The following is a 27,258-nucleotide window of genomic DNA, read 5'->3' as shown; positions in this document are numbered from 1 at the left end:
TGTCCTGAATACAAAGTGCATGAGTAAGCTTATGAAGAATTATATGGTAAACAGTAAGACTGTAAAGACTTGTGTAAAGGCAAAAACATCTATAAGGGAAGTTCCGCTATTACTGAAAATGTAACACAGACATTCATGATAATCAAATAGGACACCCTTGTGAAATCTGGGCATGCTGAGTGACTGACGATCACAAATATGAGACAGCTCTCACCCTCAGAGTTAAATATGAATGACTAAGTGACTTGGCTCTGAAGCCTAGAATGAAAAGAGGGATCCTAGGAAAGGAAAGCAGGAACTACTCCCCAATGTTGGCTTGCAAATAAATTTCTGAACACTTGGTCAGAAAGGCAACTCGAACTTCACAGTGCGCCTATTATGGTCAAGAGGCACAAACTAGTGAGGAGCTCTCTCTAATGGTCCCAATCTATCAAACTATCAAATGGTCCTCAACTATCAAAATGAAAATGCAGTCATGCAAACAGTCATGTGTTTCCTGGTTTGGGAAAATTAGGCCAATTCTAAAAGAAATATGAATTTTAATTAACATGTAAAGTAGGGTTCATAGCACTAATAACAGATTTCTTCCTCTAGCCTAAATAATTCTGAAAATGGAAAGCAATAATTCTTTTTAATTAATTTATTTATTTTATTTTTATTATTTATTTTTGGCTGCATTGGGTCTTCATTGCTGCGCGGGCTTTCTCTAGTTGCGAGTGGGGGCTACTCTTTGTTGCGGTGCGCGGGCTTCTCACTGCTGTGGCTTCTCTTGATGCAGAGGACGGGCTCTAGGCTCATGGGCTCTAGAGCACAGGCTCAGTAGTTGTGGCGCACGGGCTTAGTTGCTCTGCAGCATGTGGGATTTTCCTGGACCAGGGCTTGACCCCGTGTCCCCTGCATGGCAGGCAGATTCTTAACCAATGAGCCACCAAGGAAGTCCGGAAAGCAATAATTCTATGGTTAGATAGATTAAAAAAAAACAAAACAAACAAAAAAACCCCACAACTTATCTCAAAAGCAACTTTATAAATAGTATTAAAAAGAGATCTGAGGGAGTTCCCTGGTGGCCTAGAGGTTAGGATTTGGCACTGTCACGGCTGTGGCCCGGGTTCGATCCCTGGCTGGGGAACTGAGATCCCACAAGCTGTGCGGCATGGCCAAAATATTTTTTTTGAAGTTTTTAAAAAAATTTTTTAAAAAAAGAGAGCTGGGGTAAATTTCTGGTTCTGCAACCACCAGACAACTACTTCGACAATGCAGGAAACCAGAGCACATGGGATGAGTTTTACACATGGGAGTGTGGAGAAAGGGCGTACATGATCATGGACTGATGCTTGTAAGGAAAAGTAATCTGAATAGGAGAACACGAGGGACAGGATCATTTTAATGGTAATTCCTAACTATAGGTGGTACAGGTCATCCAGATTAAAAAATGAGACTCATGGCTTATTTATAGAAGAGTTGTATGCATTTCATCTTTAGGGCTCATTTCTAGAAGCTGAGTATCTCAAACAATTCACAGATTCACCTAAGAATTTGCCGGAGAATACATGGTTTCTTTAGAACTTATGATCATCAATTACAACTACACTATAAGTATTCCATCATAATGATGAAAATGTGTTTTTGTGTGTGTGCACGCTTAATGCATTCATACTTAAAATGGAAAAGGATCACCAATACTAGGTCCATGAAAGGCAATTATCCATGGCTAGGTGACAATACCTCTTCAATCAGCTTAGTATTTGACTTTTCTAAAGAGTCAACTCTTGAATGGAGACTGCTGACTGTGCTGCTGAAATTAATAAAGAAAAAACTCATTCAGAATCACACAAACTCACAAAGGCAAGAAAAAGTATGTTATCCTGGACTCATCATGTTGACTGACATGCCCCAACTGCCCTGTCTGAATTTTTGATTTTGGGAAATTTCATTAAGTTGGAGAACTTGATCTGACTAACAGAGCAATAAAATCTGTAGCAAAAGAATAAAATTTTCCATTAAAATTCCATTTGGTGCTGCTCATTATATTTTGCTGTCTTCTTAGGGTCCTTCTTACATTTAACTTATAACATTTAGGAATTAAAATTCCACACAAAGATTACTAAATATTGTTAAAACTAAATTCAAAATTATTTTAAATTTAGGATGAATTTTAAATGTCCACTTTATAATTAAGTGGCTTAATGAAGCTTGTAAATAGTGGTCTTCAACACAAGCTCCATCTGTTCACCCTCTCCACTTTCATAATAACTTAAAGACCTCCAAACTCACCCATGGTTTGGGAAATGTGAATATGAGACACCCAGCATCAGGTATCCAATCAGCCTGCAGCTAAGCAATCACCCATCTTTCAAGGATAGAGTCAAAAGTCAGGTTACAGTATATGAACAAATTTGTTCTGTGCATTTTTACTTAAATCGATCAAGATTGGACATTATTGTACATTTTACTGAGTCATTTTTCAAGGCCTGCTTGATTCTACCATCTCAAACTTTCTCTAATAAAATGAAATATGCTGTATACGTTGCAGTAAAATCTATAATAGATTCAACAAATTTTACACTAGCTTCAGAAATAAGTAATGGCATATTAGTTTAACTGATGAAACAAGAAAAATGTTTTTCTACTCATATTAAATCATTTTTAAAATACAATCATTCTTAGGTAAACAACTTGAATTTTTCACAAACAGCACAAGGGTATCCTGATGGTGATATGTAATAAGTACAGGACTAGGAGATGGAAGACCAAGTTTATAGTCCCTGCTTTTCTACTTTGTAATTGTGTCACCTTCAAAGTTGTAAAACCTTTCTGAGCTTCAGTTTCCTTATCTATAAAATCAGACAATGATATGTGCCCTACTTTTATGTGAGAATCAGTAAGATAATAATCAAAAAGCACTTGTAAAAACAATAAACCCTCAACAGTTTTTTTCTTTAAGTGAAGGATAATAAGTGAGTTCTATTTTTTCTATTTTCTATACTTTTGAAATATTCTAAATGTACAAGAACTACTTTCTAAAGAGACAAACAATAAAAAAATTAATACATAAAATATACAAAAGTAAGGTACCAATATTGCTGTAAGTGAATAATACACATAATTGAAAAGGGAATGAGAAAGCTCTTCTGAACTGAATGAAATAAACTCTAAAGATAAACAGTTGAGTAAGAATAGTAAAGTACAGACTAGTGTAAAAAGTATGCTACCCTATGTATCCCTGGAGGCATACACAAGAACCTAGTGTATTAATTACTCCCAAAGAGGGAAACCAGATGGTTGGAGATCAGGGAAGAGGGAAATTTTTCATTTTATGTTCCTTCTGAAGTTCGAACCATGTGAATATATTACCTATTCCCAAATAGTGAGTAAAAATTTAAAAGTAAATAAATAAGCAGTACAAGGTTGCATTCAGATATACAATCTCAGAAATACAAATTACAAAATACATATATATATGCATATATTTCCTATATCAATTATTAAAACTCCATGATGAAAAAAGAAAAGACACTGATATAAGATCTTTCTTCTCTCTCCAACTTCAGAGAGAAAGCAAGAGTTACAACTTATTAGTTTCTTTTTCTAAAATGGGAAAATGTTTAACTGTATTTTCGGATTGTAATGCATGTTTATTGAGTGAAACTCAGAAAATACATAAAAGTATAAAGAAATTTAACAATTATTCATAATATCACCCAGAGATAGCCATTTTTGAATTATTCATCTTAGTTAATGAGAACAGTCTGTTTCTAACAATGTAGTAAATATTATTCACTATACCTGTGCTATCTGGTATGGCAGCCATAAGCCACATGTGGCTTCTCTGAATTGAAATGTGCTGTAAGTGTAAAATGCACATTGAATTTTGAAAACAGTACAACAAAATATATAAAATATCTCATATTTCATGTTTCTTTTTTATTTTTTTAATGTGGTTACTAGATATTTTAAATTACCTTTGTGACTCACATTGTATTTCTACTAGACAGAACTATACTACACTATTTTACACACAAGATCTCAGAAATTCTACCCTGATAGAGTATTCACTAACAGCTTCAATGACCAGGTGACATTGGAAGGAGAAAACTTCCACCATGGAAGATGACAGTCACACTGACACGTGAGTCCTTTGAAGTAGGAAAAATGAATTTTTTTTTTTTTTTTTTTTTTGCGGTGTGTGGGTCTCTCACTGTTGTGGCCTCTCCCATTGCGGAGCACAGGCTCCGGACGCACAGGCTCAGCGGCCATGGCTCACGGGCCCAGCCGCTCCACGGCATGTGGGATCTTCCCAGACCGGGGCACGAACCCGTGTCCCCTGCATCGGCAGGCGGACTCTCAACCACTGCGCCACCAGGGAAGCCCAGAAAAATGAATTTTTGAACCACCAAAATGATATAAACTTTCACCCTATCTAGCCTTTTTTTCTCAAGGGTACAGGAATAAGTCTGAAATTCTATTTTTAAATGTCTCTGAAGATTCTATTTAAAAATATGACTCTCATTTTCTGCTGAAAATCAGTTATTTCCAATAATTCTCTGTATTCTCAATTTCCATTCACTCTCTATCCCCTCAACCCCTTTTCAAAGATGCTTAGAAAAAAGGAATAGGGTTAAGATGACCTGAAGGGGGAAAAAAAAAACCTAAGACAACATCCAAAATGTACTAAGTATCCATGTGTCCATAATACTTACTTCAGCTGTCTATTTAATTCTTCAACATAATTCTTCTGGTCTAATATGGCAGCAATTTGAACATTCCTAGAGGAGGGGAAAAAGCAGCTTTGTGCTAACTGGAAAGGTATTTACTGGGTGACCAAAAAAAAAAACCCCCACAAAAGATCTAAATTATCTAAAATTGTGTTAAACCATAATGGTAAAACAACGTTATCTTGCCTTTAAAATAAAATTCAAGAATCTTTATAATCATATAGCAGCAAGCTGTGTACTAAATAACTACAACTTTTGTTAAATAAATTACTTGCTAATATTAAACAATACCATTAGTCTGTTTTTAAATACTTTTGCATTTATTTATTTAATTAATTAATTTTTTTTTTTTGCGGTACGCGGGCCTCTCACTGTTGTGGCCTCTCCCGCTGCGGAGCACAGGCTCCGGACGCGCAGGCTCAGTGGCCATGGCTCACGGGCCTAGCCGCTCCGCGGCATGTGGGATCTTCCCAGACCGGGGCACGAACCCGTGTCCCCTGCATCAGCAGGCGGACTCTCAACCACTGTGCCACCAGGGAAGTCCCATTTATTTTTTTAAGAAATATATTTGACATATAACATTGTGTAAATTTAAGGTGTACAACATGTTAATATGATACATTTAATATTGTGAAATGATTATTACCGTTATGTCTTAAAATAAACCAGCATTTGTAAGCTTATGAATAATAAGCTTTCATTTCTTTTTATCACAGAAACAGAGCTGACCATTAAAATGGGTCTCCGGGGAATTCCCTGGCAGTCCAGTGGTTAGGACTCCATGCTCTCAGTAACAAGGGCCCAGGTTCGATCCCTGGTCGGGGAACTAAAATCCCATAAGCCGTGCAGCACAACCAAAAAATAAAGAAAGAAAAAAGAAAATGGGTCTCTGAACTACTGGTATGACCAAAAGTCATACTTCAGATTAAAACCTCCTTCTAAGTGATTTTTGCTTTGTAAACCTAGTAAATGGAAGTGAAAACAAAACAAAGCAGGAACTACACAGAAAAAAAGGAAATAAAAACCACATTGCAAATAGATGGACCTCATACTGATTTGTAAAGAGCTACATATAAATTACAACATGTGAAATAACTTATGAAAATCATACCTTTCTTTATTTCCAATATCTTCTTCGTTCTTTAAATACATGGAAAAATCAATCACTCCAACCTAAAGTAAATAAAGTTATTCTTATTTAGAGGGTGGAAATTCTAGAAGTACCTTTAACATACAACTGACTTTCATCCCTAATTTTTTTCTAGTGTTTAACAGCACTGTTTACAACTTAGAGTAATACCTGGATCAAAGAGGAACAGTACAAACTGAAAACACTCTGCATTTGGCACTAGTCATTCTCACTTACTTGTGAGTCTAAATCCTCTCCCTTTACACATAGATTAGCGTCTATCACATTCAGGCCAACCAGCAGCCCAACAATTACTGCTCCTTCTTCTTCCATCATTAGTGCATGATACTCATAGAATTCACTGTGAAAATTAAAATAATAAAAATCTTACATTACAAATTTATTTTGAAAACTAAATTTTAAAATCTCAATACCTTATTACAAGAATGGAACCAATATAAATTAGGTAACTTGAAATTAGCCTTTCTATATGCAAATAACTTCAAATTTTTGAGATTTAAATGTCTATAAAGAAAACGTAAAAGAAACGGACTGAAGGAGATAAAAGAGGAAAAGGAATTTTGAGAGAGAGAAAAGAGAAGCAAACAGAGATTTAAAAAAAAAAAGGGAGCAGCATTGAGCCCTGGAATGTTTGTGACTCTCGAAAGATACAGTGACTGCTGCTGATCTGATTACGATACTTTTTAGTACAGCTGAATTTTCATCCCAGGACTTATTAAGACGCTTAGGATAAAGACTAATGTGGGGAAACGAACATAAGAAACATTTCAAGTCCATTTTCTAGTCAATGCATTTGGTATATCTATTGCAAGTGCTCTTAATAGATAAGCATTAAAGATATTTATGGATATCTAGATCCCAAAAAATGTTCAAACGAGACTTGTGAAAGAAATAGGACAGCCTAAAAACTAAGACTTGACAACTAATACTCAGAAAACTATTTATCACTGTCTCATGCCTTCCTCAAGAAGTCCCATGTATATTACTTAATCACCTTAATTAACCTTCAGAATATCCTTGAGAAATTGAAGGCGTTTAAAGCATGGTCATTCTCATTTAACAAATGGGAAAACCAAGACGTACAACTGGAGTCACAAGTAAAATAAAAAACGACCAGGGACTTCCCTGGTGGTCCAGTGGTAAAGAATCCACCTTCCAGTGCAGGGGATGAGGGTTTGATCCCTGGTTGCGGAACTAAGATCCCACGTGCCGAGGGGCAACTAAGCCCACAAGCCACAACTACTAAGCCCATGTGCCTCAACTAGAGAGCCCACGTGCTGCAAACTACACAGCCCACGTGCTCTGGAGCCTGCACACCACAACTACAGAGCCCACGTGCCATAACTACAGAGAGAAAACCCACACGCCACAACTAGAAAGAAGCCCGCACCTTGCAACGAATAGCCTTAGCACCGCAATAAAAAAGATCCTTCATTCCACAACGAAGACCCGATGGAACCAAAAATAAAAATAAATTTAAAAGAAGAAAACATTAAAAAAAAAAAGACCAGATTCTCCAAAATATCACAGAGGCACTCTAAGAGAACAAGGGCGAAGAGAGGGGCTGCCATGGGCCCACTCCCTTTGAGAACTGATATCCTTGCTTTGAAAGTCTGTCTTAAACATTTGGCCTTCAATTTAAACTGACAGTTTAAAAAGTGCCCACAATACAATCAAAGCAGTAGTTTGGACATTCAAGATCTAAAGAGAAACCTCCTGAATTAAAGCCCCAAATTCCAATACAAATTTTTATTCATAGAATTAACTAATTTAGGAAAAAATTAAAACTTAGAAATATGACATATAAATTTCTACCTTGTCAGCCAATAAAAATCTTACAGTATTCATTTTTTAGGCTAGTTCTTGATCCATGTTATGTCTCCACTATGCTTCTCTATCTCATTTTGCTCCTCCTTTTATTTTATGCCATCGTAATGTATTTTACATATCCTTTCATACTATATCTTCAACCATTTTTGGGAAACAGGATATAAATGAAATAAAAAATGAATATGAACATGATTTAATGGTAGTACCTCAAGAGATCCCTTTGAATAATTAAGCAACGCAGGTAGTCAGCCATTTTTTTTTGCATGAGGGCTAATCGAAGCCACGCTCTTGCACGACCCAGGGGGGTCCTGAAAAGCAAAACCCAATAGTCAGAAAAGAGCCCCAGCCCAAAGATTATAGACTACATCTTCTATCTTTGTTGAAGTACATATTAATAAAGAAAAAAGCAATTTATCATGGTTTTATCTTAGTTTCTAGAGTTTCAAGCTGACTTAGTTTCAAGTCAGCTCTTTGAGCATGCAAACCAATCCCCGGGAGCTTTTTAAGTCTCTAAGATAAATCTGCACCTACAGGACATCTAGGTACCATTTTACGTCTTGGAAAAAATGACTCTCTAAATAGTGAGGATAATTCCACAAGAAATATTTTATCAGAATAGGCTTAGCCCTCTAAATATGATTATGCAAAATGAATCAATAAAGGCAATATAATGCTCTCAAAAAATAACTGATATTATATCTGAATTTTAAAAATCATGACAAAGCTAAGAAGGTATCTAGATGCTAATTAATTAGAAAGAATCACTGCTTGCTATTTTTCAAATGTTTCTTTTATCCAGTTGTCGTTTAAAACATTAAATCTCCTCTTTAACGTGGAGGCCTGATGGGAACAGAACTTTTAAAACAACAAATTTGTCTGAAAGGCTGTGGACCAGGCCATTTTTGCTGGCTATAAGCAGTGTCTCTGGGACAGAGGGAGCACACAGCTCTTCTTAAAACTGAAGGTATCCTGCAACCTTACCAAATACGTTGATTAGTTCTAGTAGTTTTCTCGTGGCATCTTTAGGATTTTCTATGTATAGTATCATGTCATCAGCAAACAGTGACAGTTTTACTTCTTCTTTTCCATTTGTATTCCTTTTATATCTTTTCCTTCTCTGATTGCTGTGGCTAGGACTTCCAATACTACATTGAATAATAGTGGTGAGAGTGGACATCCTTGTCTTGTTACTGATCTTAGAGGAAATGCTTTCAGCTTTTCACCACTGAGAATGATGTTTACTGTGGGTTTGTCGTATATGGTTTTTATTATGTTGAGGTAGGTTCCCTCTATGCCCACTTTCTGGAGCGTTTTTATCATAAATGGGTGTTGAATTCTGTCAGAAGCTTTTTCTGCATCTATTGAGATGATCTTATGGTTAACAACAAAAGGTCAGAAAGAGAAATTAAGAAAACAATAAGAGAATAAAATACCTAGGAATAAACCTACCTAAGGAGGCAAAAGACCTGTACTCAGAAAACTATAAAACACTGATGAAAGAAAACAAAGATAACATAAACAGATGGAGAGATATACCATTCTGCTAGATTGGAAGAATCAATATTGTGAAAATGACTATACCACCCAAAGCAATCTACAGGTTCAATGCAATCCCTATCAAATTACCAATGGCATTTTTCACAGAACTAGAACAAAAAATTTTACAACTTGTATGGAAACACAAAAGACCCCGAATAGCCAAAGCAATCTTGAGAAAGAAAAATGGAGCTGGAGGAATCAAGCTCCCTGACTTCAGACTAGTAGTCTAGTAGTTTATTTACTGAAGTAAATAAACTAGTAGTTTATTTAAAGTAGTAGTTTATTTACTGAAGCTACAGTAATCAAGACAGTATGGTACTGGCACAAAAACAGAAATATAGATCAATGGAATAGGATAGAAAGCCCAGAGATAAACCCATGCACATATGGTTACCTTATCTTTGACAAAGGAGGGAAGAATGTACAATGGAGAAAGGACAGCCTCTTCAATAAGTGGTGCTGGTAAAAACGGATAGATACATGTAAAAGAATGAAATTGGAACACACCATATGCAAAAATAAACTCAAAATGGATTAAAGAACTAAATGTAAGGCCAGAAACTATCAAACTTAGAGGAAAACATAGGCAGAACACTCTGTGACATACATCACAGCAAGATCCTTTTTGACCCACCTCCTAGAGTAAGGGAAATAAAAACAAAAATAAACAAATGGGACCTAATGAAACTTAAAAGCTTTTAGACAGCAAAGGAAACCATAAACAAGATGAAAAGACAACCCTCAGAATGGGAGAAAATATTTGCAAACAAAGTAACTGACAAAGGATTAATCTCCAAAATATACAAGCAGCTCATGCAGCTCAATATCAAAAAAACAAACAACCCAATCCAAAAATGGGCAGAAGACCTAACTAGACATTTCTCCAAAGAAGATATACAGATGGCCAGCAAATACATGAAAAGATGCTCAACATCACTGATCAGGAGAAAAATGCAAATCAAAACCATAATGAGCTACTACCTCACACAGGTCAGAATGGTCATCATCAAAAAATCTACAAACAATAAATGCTGGAGAGGGTGTGGAGAAAAGGGAACCCTCTTGCACTGTTGGTGGGAATGTAAATTGCTACAGCCACTATGGAGAACAGTATGAAGGTTCCTTAAAAAACTAAAAATAGAACTACCATACGACCCAGCAATCCCACTATTGGGCATATACCCTGAGAAAACCAGAATTCAAAAAGAGTCATGTACCACAATGTTCACTGCAGCACTATTTACAACAGCCAGGACACAGAAGCAACCTAAATGTCCACTGACAGATGAATGGATAAAGAAGATGTGGCACATATAGACAATGGAATATTACTCAGCCATAAAAAGGAACGAAATTGAGTTTTTGTAGTGAGGTGGATGGACCTAGAATTTGTCATACAGAGTGAAGTAAGTCAGAAAGAGAAAAACAAACACCGAATGCTAATGCATGTATATGGAATTTTAAATAGCAGTATGGATGAACCTAGTGGCAGGGCAGGAATAAAGATGCAGATGTAGAGAACAGACTTGAGGGCACGGAGGGGAAGGGGAAGCTGGGACAAAGTGAGAGAGTACCACTGACATATATACACTCCCAAATGTAAAATGGATGGCTAGTGGGAAGTTGCTGCATAGCACAGGGAGATCAGCTGGATGCTTTGTGATCACCAAGAGTGGTGGGATAGGGAGGAGGGTAGGAGGGAAGCTCAAGAGGGAGGGGATATGTGGATATATGTATACATATAGCTGATTCACTTTGTTGTACAGCAGACACTAACACAACATTGTAAAGCATTTATACTCTAATAAAGATGTAAAAAAAAAAACTGACGGCGTTTGTGCTCAAGATGAAAACTAATTCTATCTAGGCAAGAGATGTGATGTGTACAAAGCAAAAAACAACACAGTAACTCCTTGTGGCAAACTGAACAAAACCAGCCATCTAGGGGAAGGTAACCTGTGCTCATGGTAACAGTGGAATGGTTTGCACCAAATTCTGAAGCAACCTTCCTGCTAAGGTCATAGGACACAGAATCGGTGTGATGCTATACCCCTCAAGGATTTAAACTTATTGAAAAGTAAATAAATAAAAGTGTGGATTTGTTCTCTTGCTAAAAAAAATTTAATCTCGTATCTCTCTTATCCAAATTCTTATCATTTAGTAAAAATAAAACCAAGTTTTACAGAACATGTATGACTTTTTTAAAGAGAAATACATCATTCACACTTTTATGTTTTCTTATGCAGAGAACATTTTAGCAGGTAATGTGGGAGGAAACTTAATCTTCACTTCAAACAGCTAACAACTTTCTTATGGCTTAGCATTTTATTTTATTTATTGTTTGGCTTTTTAAAAACAATATGAACATGTATCTTCATATTAAAGTGAAGCCAAATCTTATATTTCTCTTTTTGAGAGTTAAATTCCCCTTTTCCTCTCTTTGTTAAAAATTGCTACACCTTATATACCATTGTAAGAAATATGAAGTGTGAACATCACTTGCTATTTAATTCTAAAAACTGGGTTTAAATCCTGGCTCTGCCACTTGTTAACTGTAACTTCTTTGATCTTTACTTTTCACATCTATACAATTATCATGATAATAATCTCTACCCTAAGGTTGATTTAAGCGCTAAATGAGATAAGTCATGTAAAACAATTATCCTGTTACCCTGATACAGTACTCAATGAATAGCTATTTACTTTTATCACTCAATTAAGTACAACTTGCAAATTTGGATGTTGTGATAACAGAAAACACTACCATATTCCCTATAACATACAAAACCCTAAATTGTAAAGCTAAGAGAAAGCAAACTGATAATCTGACAAAAAATGGTTAAGCATAAAAAAAAAAGTTATCTCATTCACAAGAATTAAGATAAACTAAAGTAAGCTCTTCTATCTTAATCACACCCTGAAGAACATAAAACCTTAGCCTTAACAGCAAAACACCTGCAAAAAATTTTCAACACTCATGAGTCACTAGCTAGAACATTCAGCTTTTAGGACATTTCATATACAGTTTTTCCTCAGTATTTGTGGGGGACTGGTTCCAGGACCCCCTTAGATACCAAAATCCATGGATACTCAAGCCCCTTATATAAAATGGCATAGTATTTTGCATATAACCTATGCGCATCCTCCCATATACTTTAAATCACCTCTAGATTACTTATAATACCTAAAATAAAGTAAATACTATGTAAATAGTTGCCAGGGTGTGGCAAATTCAAGTTTTGCTTTTTGAAACCTTCTGAAAAAAATTTTTTTGAATATTTTTGATCCAAAGTTGGTTGTACCTGCAGATGCAAAACCCACAGATATCGAGGGCCAGCTGCACCTTCATCTAGTCAAACAGGCAGATGACAATATAGATCCCAATTTTAAGAATCAAAAAAAGTAATTTGCACAAGTCCTGTGGTACAAAAATGGCTTATCAGAGAACTCAAATCTCCTGAGCCTTTGCCCTGGATTTAGCTTAAATCAGTCTTCAAATAGTACAACTGCCTACTACTGCAAACCAGCTTAATACTCAGGAAACGGAAATGCATAATTGATACATCCTATCTTAAAAGAACTTGCCTATTTCCTGCAATACAATGCAGAATTTAAGTAAGTGATATAAGAGTGACTATAATGATAGCAGTATAAAAGAAACAGCACTTAATTCTTATTGAAGGGGCTAAGAAAAATTTCATAAAGGAAATGAAATTTGAGCTGAGCCATAAAGAATAAACAGAATTTTATTAGAAGAGAATGCAAGAAGGTTACATAAGGCTGCGAGAAGATAATAAACTAGACTGTGAGGTACTTTTAAGGAATAGTAAATATACTTCTACAGTGAAGGAGGAACAAGTAATAAGATTACTTACTTAAGACCAGGTAAATCCCGGACACTAGCTCCTATTTCCTCTGCTTCTGGGTACAGCTTCTCCACCAGTTCCAAAGGGCCCCATATAGTTTTGTTATAACTCAAAAATGATTTTCTTACTTTAAAAAGAAAATATAATGCATGTAACTTCAACTTACAAAACTGTAGTAACCTCATGTTAAATACTTAGTTTCAACATTTCTAACTTAACATACGATTATTCACAGACCTTTCCTCTCTTATCACTACACAGCCCTGTTGATCAGAAGCCTGTTGATTCTGATATTCTCCCTATCAGAAATATGCACCTTGGTCATTTTTCCATATCAGAAATATGCAAGTAGGTAATTAAAGTAGAAGAACAACTAGGCTCATTCTTTTTTTTTTAACTTTCTTTTTTTAATAGATATTTATTTTATTTTGCGCAGGCTTCTCGATAGCTGTGGCGCACAGGCTCAGTAGTTGCAGTGCATGGGCTCTGTAGTTGGTGGCGTGAGGGCTCCAGAGCACACGGGCTCTCTAGTTGTGGTGTGCAGGCTCAGCAGTTGCAGTGTATGGGCTTAGTTTCCCTGCGGCACGTGGGATCTTAGCTCCCCGACCACGGATTGAACCGGCGTCCCCTGCATTGCAAGACCAATTCTTAACCACTGGACTACTAGGGAAGTCCCATAGGCTCATTCTTTACCAGTACAAAAATAAGACTGGTGGCCCTAGCAGGCTGATCTTTACCAGTTTATTCAATAAACCAAGGACAAATAGTTATTTTACTTCTAAACACAAAAAATTGTGACTTTACTTTTCCTTTTATTTGAATGTGAGATTCGGGTAATATAAAACCATGAAATCACTATGTTTCCTTCTAATACTGACCAGATCTCCTGTAGATCCAGTGTGCCTATCATATGCACCACCCAAAAGCCAGCAAGATAGGCAATTTTCCCTGGGGGAGAAAAATCAATCAGCACAAAGTAGCTTTATAATGGTTGATCAAGATAGGCATTTGACTGTTAGGATATGCCTCATGATATTTTGGGAAGTAAAGGAAAATATATTCAGAAAAGAGTCTAAAACGTAACTATCGTGGCCATCATTTGGCAATTCCATTTCAGCAGTCTGGGGGAAAATAAAGACCTATGTCACTGTTATTTTTTTTTTAATAAAAAGGAAGTTTTTCAAAAAGCAAATTAAAACTCAAGGCCTGAGATAAGACTGTTGACTTCCTGATGTATTAAAAGAAGTATTCAGAGACTGAGAATATCAAGAGTAGGCAAAAATGTGGGGAAACAAACACATTCACTGTTGTTTGATTAATCAGTGAAGGCTTTACAGACATCAGTTGCCTATATCCTTTGACCCAATAATTCTACTCCTAAGAATCCTAAAGAAATCTTAGCACGTGTGTACAAACATATATATCCAAATATGTCCTTACAGCATAATTTTAATGATAAAAAACTGGAAACACCTAAGTGTACATTAAGAGGAAAGTAGTTAAATAAGTCATGGTATACATATACTATGAAATATTTTACAGCCATTAAAAATGTGATAAAGACTCTGTAAATGGCAAAATCTCCAAACCATACCATTAAGTTTTTCTTTTTTTTAAATAGGGAAAAAAAGAAAGTCACAGAATAATACAGCATGATTTTATTTAGAGTAAAAGAAAAAATCACCTGTAATTCAATTTAAAAAAGAAAGAAAGAAAAACAGAAAAGAGCTGGAAGAGTGACAAAGATTCCTTTAGAGAGATGAATGGAAGAGAATGAAGGGAAATTATGTTTTTGCTCCATGTGCTTCTATGTTGTTTGATTCATGTACAAAAAGAACGTATTTCACTATTATATATAATTTTTAAAATTATTTTAACTCTCATTAAAGAAAAAGTGGAATCTGAAGAAACAAAAACAACAAAACCAAACTCATAGATACACGTTCCAGATTGGTGGTTGCCAGGGTTGGAGAGTGGGAATAGATGAAATGGGTAAAGATGGTCAAAAGGTACAAACTTCTAGTTATAAAAGAAGTCCTGGGGACGTAATGTACATAATGACTACAGTTACTGTATTGTAGATTGTATTGTATATCTGAAAGCTGCTAAGAGTAAATCTTAAAAGTTCTCATCACAAGAAAAAAAATCTTGTAACTATGTGTGGTAATGGATGTTAACTGGGTTTATTGTGGTGATCATTTCACAATATATAAAAATACTGAATCGTGTTGTACCCATTAAACTAATACGTTATATGTCAATTATATCTCAATAAATATAAACAAATTTTAATTTAAAAATGAATACATTAATAACATCACATATAGGGTTTCTCAAATTTTGATGCCAAGGCTCCTTCTCAGTTTAAAGTACATTTTATTAAAACCATGTTTAGGTAAATCTCCTCTTTTGCTTTTCACATTTACCCCTACTCTCATGTGCCATAGTCAGAAACTCCCCCTAAGTGTGCATCAGCAGATGAATGGATAAAGAAGATGTGGTATATATACACAATGGAATATTAGCCATAAAAAAGAATGGAATAATACCATTTGCAGCAACACGGATGGACCTAGAAATCATCATAATAAGTGAAGTAGTCAGTCAGAGAAAGACAAGTATCATATGATACCACTTTTATGTGGAATCTAAGAAAATTATACAAATGAACTTACTTACAAAAGGGAAATAGACTCAGAGACATAGAAAACAAATTTATGTACCAAAGGGGAAAGGAGGGGGGGATAAATTAGGAGTTTGGGATTAAAATATACACAGTACTATACATAAAATAGATAAGCAATAAGGACCTACTGTATAGCACAGGGAACTATACTCAATATCTTGTAATAACCTATAATGGAAAAGAATCTAAAGAAGAATATAGATATATAAAATATACATATATATAAAACTGAATCACTTTGCTGTACACCTGAAACTAACACAATATTGTAAATCAACTATATTTCAATTAAAATTTTTTTAAAAAAAGAACTTTCCAACTTACCCAGGCTTCTGGTATACCAACATAAAAGCAAGCTTCTCTTCTTTTTTAATAGTCACCTTAGTACACATCTCTTACATAGCCCTCTACACAGCTCTGATCATATGAACCAGAGATCAAAGTAGTTACTATAAGTAAAAGAACAGTAATATAATACAAACACATAAAAATAATTCAATGTGAAATGTATAGATGAATACAATATCCAGTTATCATCATTTTCAGGGAGCACTCACATTTCTACAATAACCCAGTCCAGAAGACAATTTTTCTAGATATGTTTCCATGCACTAAGGAGGTTCATATTTCAACAATCAACTATTTTAATGTATTTATTCAAGAGAGCTCAAACTAGTAATTATAGTTCATACCAGAATCACCAAGCTTAAGATTTTCTATATAACTCTATATAGTTGTCCTAGAAAATGGAAATCAGCTCAGAGTATGTTGAAAACATTTTTAAATCAAATACACTTTTTACAGGGACTTCCCTGGTTGTCTAGTGGTTAAGAATCCACCTTCCAATGCAGGGGACGTGGGCTCAATCCCTGGTCAGGGAGCTAAGATCCCACATGCCACAGGGCAACTAAGCCGGCGTGCCGCGACTACTGAGCCTGAGTGTTCTGGAGCCCGCGCGCCGCAACTAGAGAAGCCTATGTGCCGCAACAAAGAGCCGGCATGCTGCAACTAAGACCCGATGCAGCCAAATAAATAAATAATTTGTTTTTTTTAAAACAAAAGAGTATACAAATACATTTTTACAAAACAGTAACAACTAAGGGATTTTCTGAAGACCACCCATTAGAAAACATAAAGTAGTAGGGTATTTTCTCCTAAAACCAACCCACCCAGTATTTTTAAAGTAACAGTAATTATGGCCTCAAAAAAAATCACATTTTCAAGGATATTTAAGATGGGAGGGGGGAGGTTCTATAGTTGGTTTTTTAAAAAAAATCTCACAATACCTTTAAGACCATGTTTCAGACAATGCTCCATAACAACGAAGAACTGCTGCAAGGGGGGGTAATCAGAATCCAAAGTGCGGCCAAAGCTTAGAGCAGATTCAATGAGTCCTTTAATACTGAGTTTAGCCATGTTTAACAAGTTTGCTCTCTCTACAGCTGTAGGATCTTTTGTAGCTGAAAGCACAAGAAAGGAGTCCAACATCACTTGCAACAACTGACATTGTAAACTATACAAACCCTTTCCTTCCCCTGTAAAACCAACAGTGGTTTGTTTTTCCTTGGTGGACAAGTAAGTCTTCCTAACATACACCCTAGTTAACTTCTTTTTATGTCTCTCATGCATACCATAGAACAATGCTCACTCCAGCCAAAGTTTATGAATTATTCTCAAGATCCTGCAAATTGGCTATTCTAGGGTATTTATTTTACTTTTGTGGTACCTCTTCAGGGAGAATGAGTTTTTTTAAATCTTTCTCTGGAGATAAGAGTAACAGACAACATGTTTAAGGGTTCATGCAAAGGCAGACAGCAGGAACCATCACAGATGAATCCAAAAGCAAAAAAATGTTCAGAATAAACTGGCAATACAATAAAAGGTAGTTAAAATTCTAAGATTCCAATTTCACCCATAACAAACATGACAGGTAAATAAAATAGGGGGCCACAAGAGAAGCCATTCAACTCTCACTCATTTTAACCCTCTTTCTATCTTGTCTCTTTTCATTGCAATTGTAGTTCTGTATTGCAGGACTCCTTTATTTTCCCAGAGGAAATAAAAGCAGGGTCCAGTTTCACCTTAAGGTTTCCTGACCTTCCACACAGCTGATCCAGTTGAATATCAAGGTAATCGATGCATTTGTTTAAAACTGATTTTACCTGATACTTTCAATTCACAAAAATTTTTCTTTCCCACAAATTTTATTCTCAGTTTTCTTATAAATTCAGATGCTTCCCCATACTCTCATCACTGTTGTGACTGGCAGAAATATTTTCAGCAAACACAGATGCCAAAATGAAGTGTAAAAAAATAAAGCACTTAGTATACTGTCTCATAATCCCTGACAAATTTACTAGTCCAAGTAAACCAAATGTCCGTTTTTCCTTCACTGGATAAAAAGTCCAGGGTTCCCAATGATCTAGTATTTTACTTCTGACCACAGATAGCCAGGCGTGAAGCGTGACACTGAATCCTAAGCAACTTAAAATGCAAACAGTCACAACTGCTACGACCAAGCTAGCTGGTGAAGAATCTCCACACAAGACATCATTGCTTCAAATATGCATCGTGGTATGACTCCCTCTTTTTTCGGGGACGAAACCAGTCGATGTTTCATAATCTGCAGCAATTCTCATTTTTCTTAACAGTGCCCATCACAATCCGTAATGTACGATGCGACAACCAGACAAAGGACGCCTTTATAACTACTCGAAGGTAGGTCCTGGTGGGCGCCGGCAGCTCCCGAGTAAAGGAGCGTTTGCACCCCAGCCGCGCCCCACCCGGGCTGCGGCCCCCACACGCGCCCAAAGGCCGGTTCCCGCATCTTGCCTGTAGAACCCCTTCCCTGCCTCCCTGCCTGCCAGCCAGCAAGGCTGCCCAAGGGCTCGGGGCGCCCCAACAGCCTCACGGAATGCTCACCCGGGGTCCTGCGCGGCATCGCTGCCCCTCTCCCGCCCACTGCGTCTGGAACCCAAGCCCAAACCTGAGACGCTTCCCTCCGCCACCCCCAAACCTGAAAAGTCATCGCCCGTCCCCGACTATTTCCCCCGACCCGGGAGCTGCACCCCGGCCGGCCCTGTCCTCGCTCTCTGTAAGCCGACGGACCACCAAACCTCTGCCATTAGGCCCCTGAACGGGGAAGGGGGCGAGGGGCAACGAGGGGCGGCCGCGCGTTGCCATGGCGACCGCGGGCGCCCCTGCGTCCCCGGCTGCCTCCGCCCAGGCCCAAACCCGGTTTCGAACCCCAGTCCCGACCCCGAGGCCTCCATGACCACACCACCAATCCAACTGGCCCGGCCGAGCCCTCGGCCCAGCACGGAGGGCCGGGCGTCCGCTCTCGGCCTGCTCCGCTTACCCATGGCGGCGGCGGCGGCGGCGGCGGCGACGCGGTCTCGGGCGGGGACTCCCTGGGCCCCGCCAGCAGCTCCCTTCAGGCGAGCGGCGACCGCCACGGCGTCTGCGACCAGGCCCGCTGCGGCCCACAGCGCTCCCGGCGGCGGGAGGACAGCCGGGCGGTCCCGCGGCGCCCGAGTGGGGCGGGGGGCCGCGGAGCCTGAAGCCGGCAGCGGAGAAATCCACCCTCTCTGAGCCACTTCGGATCCAGCCGGAGCGGAAGGAGAAGGAAAAGGAGCGTGAGGAGGACCTCGCGTTGAGGAGGACCTCGCGTTGAGAGGAGGACCTCGCGTTGAGAGGAGGACCTCGCGTTGAGGAGGACCTCCCGTTGAGGAGCAGGGGGGCGGACCCTGGTCTCTCACCCTGGGGGCCTCGCCGGAGCGCTAGGGCTGCATTTCCAAGGGGATGCGAGTCACGTGCAAACGTTTTCATCTCCTGGGTCCGGCTGGGTTTATTCGAACACACCTGACCGCTTCCCTTCTTCACCAACTAACTCGCAGGGGACCACCAGTGAATCCACTGGTTTATAAAAAGCAACAAGGAATGGTCTCAGTAATCGAGGGAAAGGTGCAGAGATAAAGCCAGCGTTTTCTCATTTCAGGGAGTAAACACTCTCGTGGTCAGATGACACTAGGTTTAAGTTATATCAATTTGGGGAAACTGAGCTATTACCTAGTTAGATCGGCAATTGTTTTTTGTTTTTTTTTAAGAATATATTTTTAAAATTTATTTTATTTTTGGCTGTGTTGGGTCTTCGTTGCTGCACGCGGGCTTTCTCTAGTTGCGGCGAGCGGGGGCTACTCTTCGTTGTGGTGCACGGGCTTCTTATTGCAGTGGCTTCTCTTGTTGCGGAGCACGAGCTCTAGGCATGTGGGCTTCAGTAGTTGTGGCGCGTGGGCTTCAGTAGTTGTGGCGTGCGGGCTCTAGAGTGCAGGCTCAGTAGTTGTGGCTCACAGGCTTAGTTGCTCCGTGGCATGTGGGATCTTCCCAGACCAGGGCTTGAACCTGTGTCCCCTGCATTGGCAGGCGGATTCTTAACCACTGCGCCACCAGGGAAGCCCAGCAATTATTAAAACAGTATCCGAGTTAGAAATAGACTGATATTTCGAGGAAATGGAGCGATGTTTATCTCTTCATCACATTGGTCAGCATACAGTTCTGTTTCTTTACTTCTTTTGGTTTTTAATTTTCTTTATTGTGAGATAATCATACATGGATATAAATTTATAAAGCATATATACATTTAAAGAATCATAAAGTGAACAGCTGGGAAAACACCACCAGATCAAGAGAGCATAGAACAGGAGAGTCATCTTCCCTGGGGGAAAGGCCTTTAGCCACAATCCCCCTAGAAGTATTAATAAATACGATTCTGACTTCTATGACAATTGTTTCCTTGCTGTTCTGCATGTTACTACCACGTAAGTATGTGCCCCTAATCAATATAGTTTATTTTTGCCTGTTTACAAACTTTTCACAAGTGGAATAACATTACGAACATTACTTGTTTCTTTTGTTCAACATCGTCCATGTCCATGAGGAGTTTCCAGGTTAGGGTGTTTTCAGGTTTACATACTTCCTGGTCCCTATATGCAGGAGAGCCTCTAGGGCATGTAAATAAGAATACAATTACTAGAAATCAGGTATGCCTTTCTTTAAATTTACTAGATAATGCCAAACTGTTTTCAAAATTTCTCATAATTTACACTCCTATCAGCAGGGTTGTTTTTCTGTTGCTGTGTCCATTCTAATGCTTAGAATTTTGAGGATTTTTTCACTTTTTGCGTCTTGTGGGTAGGTGATTGCATGGCAGGTTTGTTTTTTATTTATCTCATTACTGATGACATTGAGCACTTTACCTATGTTTACTATTTGGAATTTCACTTTTGCAAAGAAATGGTGCCTGTTTTTCTATTGACTTACCTTTTTCTTATTGGCTTGTGCAAGTACTTAATATTCTACATACTAATTTGATGTCAGTTATGTGTTGCCACTATCTTCTGGCTAATTTTTTTTCTCTCCTTATGGCAACCGTTGATTAAATATAAGTTCTTAATTTTCTTGTAGTGAATTTATAGTTTTTGCCTTAGTGTCTTAAGAAATCCTCCTTATTCCAAGGTCATGAAGATACTCTCTTTTAAGAATTACATAGTTTTGGAACTTCCCTGGTGGTCCAGTGGTAAAGAATCTGCCTTCCAATGCAGGGGACGCAGGTTCGATCCCCGGTTGGGAAACTAAGATCCCACATGCCGCGGGGCAACTAAGCCCATGCACCACAACTACTGAGCTTGCACGCCTCAACTAGAGAGCCTGCGTGCCACAAACTACAGAGCCCATGTGCTCTGGAGCCCACACACCCTGGAGCCTGCATGCCACAACAAGAGAAGAGAAAACCCGCACACCACAACTAGGGAGAAGCCCACGCGACCAAACAAGCGCCACAACAAGAGATCCCACATGCCACAACGAGGACCCGATGCAGCCAAATAAATAAATATTTAAAAAAAAAAGAATTACATAGTTTTGCCTTTAATATTTAGGCCTGTTAGTGCACCCAGAATTAATTTCAGTGATGATGTGAGATAGGGTCAAATTTCATTTCCTCAACTATCCCATCACCCTTTCACCGTTCATCTTCCATGCCCATGAGCGTGGAAGTGAAGGTCAATGAGCATGTATGTGAAGGTCAGTTCCTAGGCCAAAACCTCATTTGATCTTCAGAACCACCCCATGAGGAATAAATTATTTACCTCTTTTACAGATGAAACTAACCTCAAAGATTAAATAACTTGCCCAAAGTCACAGTACTATTAACGAACAGAGCCAGAATCTGAACCAGTACAAAACTAGCCTCCATTTTCATAATGTCAAAATACATCTGTGGTTTTTACAGTGTTTGAAGGAGCCTAAAACTGATGACAAGTCTAACCCCTTCCACCATCTTGCTGTTAAACATTGAAATGACTGAATTGTTCATTTTTCTCTTCTCCAAATGATGAGCAAAAAGGGAGGGATTTGTGTTCCAAGTACGTTTAGAAAAGCAAATAATGTTAAGTATATATTTATTTATTTTATAAAACCATGAGAACAAAGGAAAAGAGCTTTATTTTCTGGATTGCTTTCCCTCCAGTGACTTTATAGGTAACATGTAGGAAAGAAATTTAGTTCAGTAACAGACCACCTTTATTTAAAGCAAAAAATATTTCTTCCTTTGAGGAAGATGTTCTTAAACTCCAAAATACATATTTGCTGGATACTCTAGCCACCTTGTATTGAACAGAATTGGAATTAGGGTGTATGTTTAAAACGTATTACACTTAATAGGTTTAAACTAGAATATGAATCTGTTCTGAGCTCTTGATGTACTAAAACTAAGAATCTAGGTTTTTAAACGTACAGATATAATCATGTAACAAAATACTGTTTTTTAAAAACTCATCACATACTGAAATATAGGGATGAAATTGAATGATGTCTAAAATTTGCTTTAAAACATGTCAGCAAGGAAAAAAAGGTTGAAAACAATTCCTGCAAAATCTAACTGTTGAATATGGGTGATGGGTATATAGAAGTTCATTATACTACTTTTGTGTGTGTTTTTAAAGGTTTTATAATAATGTTCTAAAGCTCATCATGAAAAGAAAGCTAGTTAAAGCCTTAAAAATAATTTTTATGTAAAAATCTTTCATAATAAGCCAAAGCAGTATCTATACAAGAGCCGAGAGTCAGGAAAGGCAGACTTCACCCCCTGGGTCCATCTTGGTTCATACTTTCCAGGATCATGAGTCCCAATCAGCCGAGGGTCAGTGGTGACTTGAGTGAGGTTGGATGGGCCTATCCTCTTAGCTACAAGCAGTCTTTTTAATGAGCAAAGCTGTCCACTGAATCTACACAGACCAGCTGGTCAAATCATGCCCCAAGGTTTCCAGCTGGCCTGAGATGTGATTTGCTTACACTAACCATTGTAATGCTTTTTTTTTCTTTTTGGCTGCACTGTGCGGCTTGTGGGATCTTTGTTCCCTGACTAGGGATTGAACCCCAGCCCTTGGCAGTGAAAGCGCGGAGTCCTAACCACTGGACTGCCAGGGAATTCCCAACAATTGTAATGCTTCTAAACATTTGTATAGCACCTGGAAAATGTACGCAATACTGAATGGGAAACACATAGTACCTGGGAAAATTGCTGAATTACTAATCAGAACATCTGGGTTCTAGCAATGACTTGCCCAGAGCCATATGCTAACATGAAATATCTATGCTAGGTACTCTGTAGGGTTTAATTCAATTGAGAGAATATCTATGAAAATTATAAAGCATATTACATATTATTACCGCTGCTAAAAAAGCAGTAAGTGGTATAAAGCTACATATAAAGATGGAAGTAATTCTTTCTGGAAGGAAAAAAATCAGAAAAGGCTTTCTGGAGAAGGTAGCATACTAGTCTTTCAGCCTGGGTGTAGTTGCATAAATGGTATTGGAGAAACAGACAAATATAGATAGAGGATACAACAAACAAGAAAAAAGACATGTATAGGGAAGAGCAAAAATAGTATATTAGGGAATTCTCTGGCAGTTCAGTGCTTAGGACTCTGCACTTTCACTGCCATGGGCCCAGGCTAGATCCCTGGTCAGGGAATTAGGATCCCACAAGCTATGCAGTGCGGCCAGAAAAAAAAAGTACATTAGAACAAATATGCAAAGAAATAATGGAGAATGACCTCCATTACATACCACACGTTCCAACCTATTAGTGGGATATGAAAGAATGTTAGTAGGTTGCAACCAGCTTTGTTTTTTTAAATTAATTATTTTTGGCTGCTTTGGATTTTCGTTGCTGCGCACGGGCTTTCTCTAGTTGTGGCGAGCGGGGGCTACTCTTTGTTGTGGCGCGCGAGCTTCTTCATTGCGGTGGCTTCTCTTGCTGCGGAGCACGGGCTCTAGGTGCGCAGGATTCAGTAGTTGTGGCACACGGGCTCTATAGAGCACAGACTCAGTAGTTGTGGCGCATGGGCTCAGTAGTTGTGGCTTGCGGGCTCTAGAGCGCAGGCTCAGTAGTTGTGGTGCACGGGCTTAGTTGCTCCGTGGCATGTGGGATCTTCCCGGACCTGGGCTCAAACCCGTGTCCCCTGCACTGGCAGGCAAATTCTTAACCACTGCGCCACCAGGGAAGCCCTGCAACCAGCTTTGCTTTTAATGGAATAGTGGAAAATATTAGGGTATATCACATATAAAAAGGGTAAATATTTTGTTAAAGTACTGTTTAAGGTGCACGCACATACATATGTTCATGCTGAGTCATGATGCAAAATGTGTTTCTTGTTGTGGGTTCTGGCAATTTTTACTCTTAAGCACCAGTCCAGATTATCATACACCAAACTACCAGTAGTTATAACTAAATGATAAGATTACAAAGAAATTGAATTTTCTAAAATTTGTAGTGTTTGAAATTCTCACTAAAATCATGTACTACTCTATAATTAGAAAAAAAAAATTTAAAGAAAGAAAATTATGCCAAGACTTTTGAACTCAGAAAATGTGAGGTAGATGGTGTCCTTGACAGAAATAGAGATTACAGAGGAAGGCATTAGATGAAGACGGAAATTTACATTTTGTATGTGCTGACTCAGAAGTGCTCACAGAAGACTCTGAAGGCAGGAGCTGAAACACAGATATAACTAGAATTCAGAAGCATGGCGGGGTATACAGATTTGGTAAACAGCTACATAGGTCATGGTTGGAGGCAGTGACTGTCCAAGGAGAGAGAACAGGACCAGACCAAACATAGAGCTCTGGGAAAGACCCGTCTCTAGAGAGTGAGAGACGAGGAAGAAAAGAAAGGAATAAGAGGAGGCAGCAAGAGAGGTAAGGAGGCAGAACTCTGAACTGATTTTCAGGAATGGGGCCACTGGAATGGCTACACTGTCATCACATCCTGGCTTTACACTATAAGGAAGACCTTGTCTAGGCTAATGATGCTTTTGATCTGGACCTGCACAAAGTGACTGCCCAATAACATTAGAGACTGGTAGCCACTGCTGTCTTAGTCCTTGGCGTGGATGTCATACTTAAACTGCACTATTAGCAATTTGATGGCCCAGTCTGGGTTTAACTTACAGCTCACCCCAAGTCTCCAACTCACAGCATCTTATATATAAAAGACGAATCCTTAACTCTTTCAACTAAGTGGCTAGACTCTTGTAATCAAGACAGAGTCCCAGGGCTTCCCTGGTGGCGCAGTGGTTGAGAGTCCGCCTGCCGATGCAGGGGACATGGGTTCGTGCCCCGGTCCGGGAAGATCCCACATGCTTTGGAGTGGCTGGGCCCGTGAGCCATGGTCGCTGGGCCTGCGCGTCCGGAGCCTGTGCTCTGCAACGGGAGAGGCCACAACAGTGAGAAGCCCGCGTACCGCAAAAAAAAAAAAAAAAAAAAAGGACAGAATCCCAAATGACAAGAAACATGGAACCCCTCCCAGGGCTCTCCTTCCACAGGGCTTTGCAGGCCATACAAATCTGTAAAGCAACCACTGATTGAACCAAAAGAATTTACATTATTCATCTCACTCCCAGGAATATCTAACCAATATTTAAGCCTTATCTCTGTAAACTTCCTAGTTTTTCCTGTCTAATCCATAGTATCTCCATGATCAACTCCATCCTGTGTGTCCTTCATAAATCTCTTTATAATGTCAACACTCCTTGGTTTCAGCTTTAGAGCATTATCAATATTTCAGTTCTCAACACTGGAAAAAATTGTGGACAACCCTGAACTTAATTATTATTTAGTATTAATAATTGACACTGTAAGATCTAACAGTAAGAGAACAATTTATTTAATAAAATCTTCAAGTAATAATTTTTTTAAAACATGTGAGGTAGAGGCAGCAATTTTTAACATACTTAACATTCATTAAAAAGAAAACATTTGAGAGAAGTGAGAGATCTCCCTGCCAAAGATGGATACACTAAGGTTAAAATTGGTCACAATATAAGTAATCAAGCACTTTGAGGTAACTATTTTACAAAACATTTTTATACCAAAAGAGAAAATTCAGAAATGCCCTAAAACTAAGGGGCATATGAACATGAATAAGTGAAAATAGGAATACACCTTTTTAATTTGTCATCAATTCAGCAAACAAAATTTCTTCTCAAAAGAACAGTAGGAATTATTTTATTTCACTAGAATACTGAAAAGTAAAAATAACAAGTGGGAGAGTAAGGAGAATCAGAAATTAACTGGAAATAATACATTTATCAGTGATAATTTAAAAGACTAGGTTTAAAGTGAAAACATCTCTGATAGGAGAAAGCAAAAGTCAGGAAAAAAACCAGCAGAATGGCCTTTGAATCAGGGACCTCAAAATACAGAAAAACGTCTTACTTATGTTCTCATCATCACAAGATTGTCCTTAAATGACAAAAGCAATCAATTTTCTTACCTAATCTTTCAAATAAACAAAATATGATTAAAAATCTAAAAGATCAAATTAATCTTGAAAATTTAGACTTAAAGGTTTAAGCCTCAGATTGAAAAATTCATCCCAGCTTTAAAAGGTGGTAGAAATTTATCAAACTCTAGATCATACAAAACCACATTTATAATACCTATAAATTTAGACTTCTCAGTTTTGGTTCACCTGTACTAAAAAAATACTATGTTAAATTTTGTATGGTAATAGAACTTTATGTTTAACAAGGTTATACCAAAAAATAAATAAAACAAAAAAACTGGAACTCTGAAAGAGTATATTTACATCATTTCTTACCCTTGGGATAAAAGTTATCTTCACAGTGTAACCAGGCACTGATTTTACAGCATATCCGAATTATAAATAGGCAACAGTTAGAGAAGATCATGATGGTTTGGAAAAAGCAAGGAAAACAGTGCTTTATCTTCTTTGAAAATCACCCAATATATGACAAAGACTTTCATGTTCTCCTGATGGAAGATCCATGATGTAAAATAAATTAAGGAAGATATATTTAACACAATGTGGAATTACATAAAAACATATATGACATTATTATCTAACATTCTGTAATTTGGTTTACAGGGATGCTAAAAAAATTGTAAAAA

General features: G+C 38.1%; 2 protein-coding genes and 1 pseudogene across 11 annotated transcripts in view; 1 reads left to right on the top strand and 2 right to left on the bottom strand.

The window, feature by feature from the left end:
* Positions 1-27,065, bottom strand: part of RUFY2 (RUN and FYVE domain containing 2) — an 82,890-nt gene extending 55,825 nt beyond the window's left edge. For 5 of the 10 annotated variants that reach the window (XR_003437912.1, XM_027130102.1, XM_027130096.1 and 2 more), the window contains exons 1-8: positions 26,948-27,065; positions 17,073-17,246; positions 13,110-13,227; positions 7,902-8,003; positions 6,082-6,205; positions 5,827-5,888; positions 4,701-4,766; positions 1,726-1,795 (exon numbers count right to left, since the gene is read on the bottom strand). Coding sequence is in view for 9 of the 10 variants with exons in the window: in XM_027130102.1 (XP_026985903.1) it covers positions 1,726-1,795; positions 4,701-4,766; positions 5,827-5,888; positions 6,082-6,205; positions 7,902-8,003; positions 13,110-13,227; positions 17,073-17,246; positions 26,948-27,038 (807 nt within the window). In the remaining variant the exon portion in view is untranslated. Of the gene's footprint in view, positions 1-1,725; positions 1,796-4,700; positions 4,767-5,826; positions 5,889-6,081; positions 6,206-7,901; positions 8,004-13,109; positions 13,228-13,978; positions 14,054-17,072; positions 17,247-18,708; positions 19,011-19,144; positions 19,301-26,947 lie in introns of those variants that run through there. The other 5 variants (XM_027130100.1, XM_027130105.1, XM_027130099.1 and 2 more) reach the window with 5 other exon arrangements.
* On the top strand, positions 8,411-11,344 carry LOC113632464 (60S ribosomal protein L35a pseudogene; annotated as a pseudogene).
* Positions 25,990-27,258, bottom strand: part of DNA2 (DNA replication helicase/nuclease 2) — a 49,718-nt gene continuing 48,449 nt past the window's right edge. The window contains exon 21 of the mRNA XM_027130083.1: positions 25,990-27,139. Coding sequence (XP_026985884.1) covers positions 27,071-27,139 — 69 coding nt within the window. The 3' untranslated portion in view covers positions 25,990-27,070. The remainder of the gene's footprint in view (positions 27,140-27,258) is intronic.

This window comes from Aethalodelphis obliquidens, unplaced genomic scaffold, assembly GCF_003676395.1.
Source record: "Aethalodelphis obliquidens isolate GAN/ISIS:26980383/991018 unplaced genomic scaffold, ASM367639v1 scaffold37, whole genome shotgun sequence".
NCBI classification, from domain to species: Eukaryota; Metazoa; Chordata; class Mammalia; order Artiodactyla; family Delphinidae; genus Aethalodelphis; species Aethalodelphis obliquidens.
Note: the sequence above shows the minus strand (reverse complement) of the source record. Positions and strands in the feature narration are given on the sequence as shown.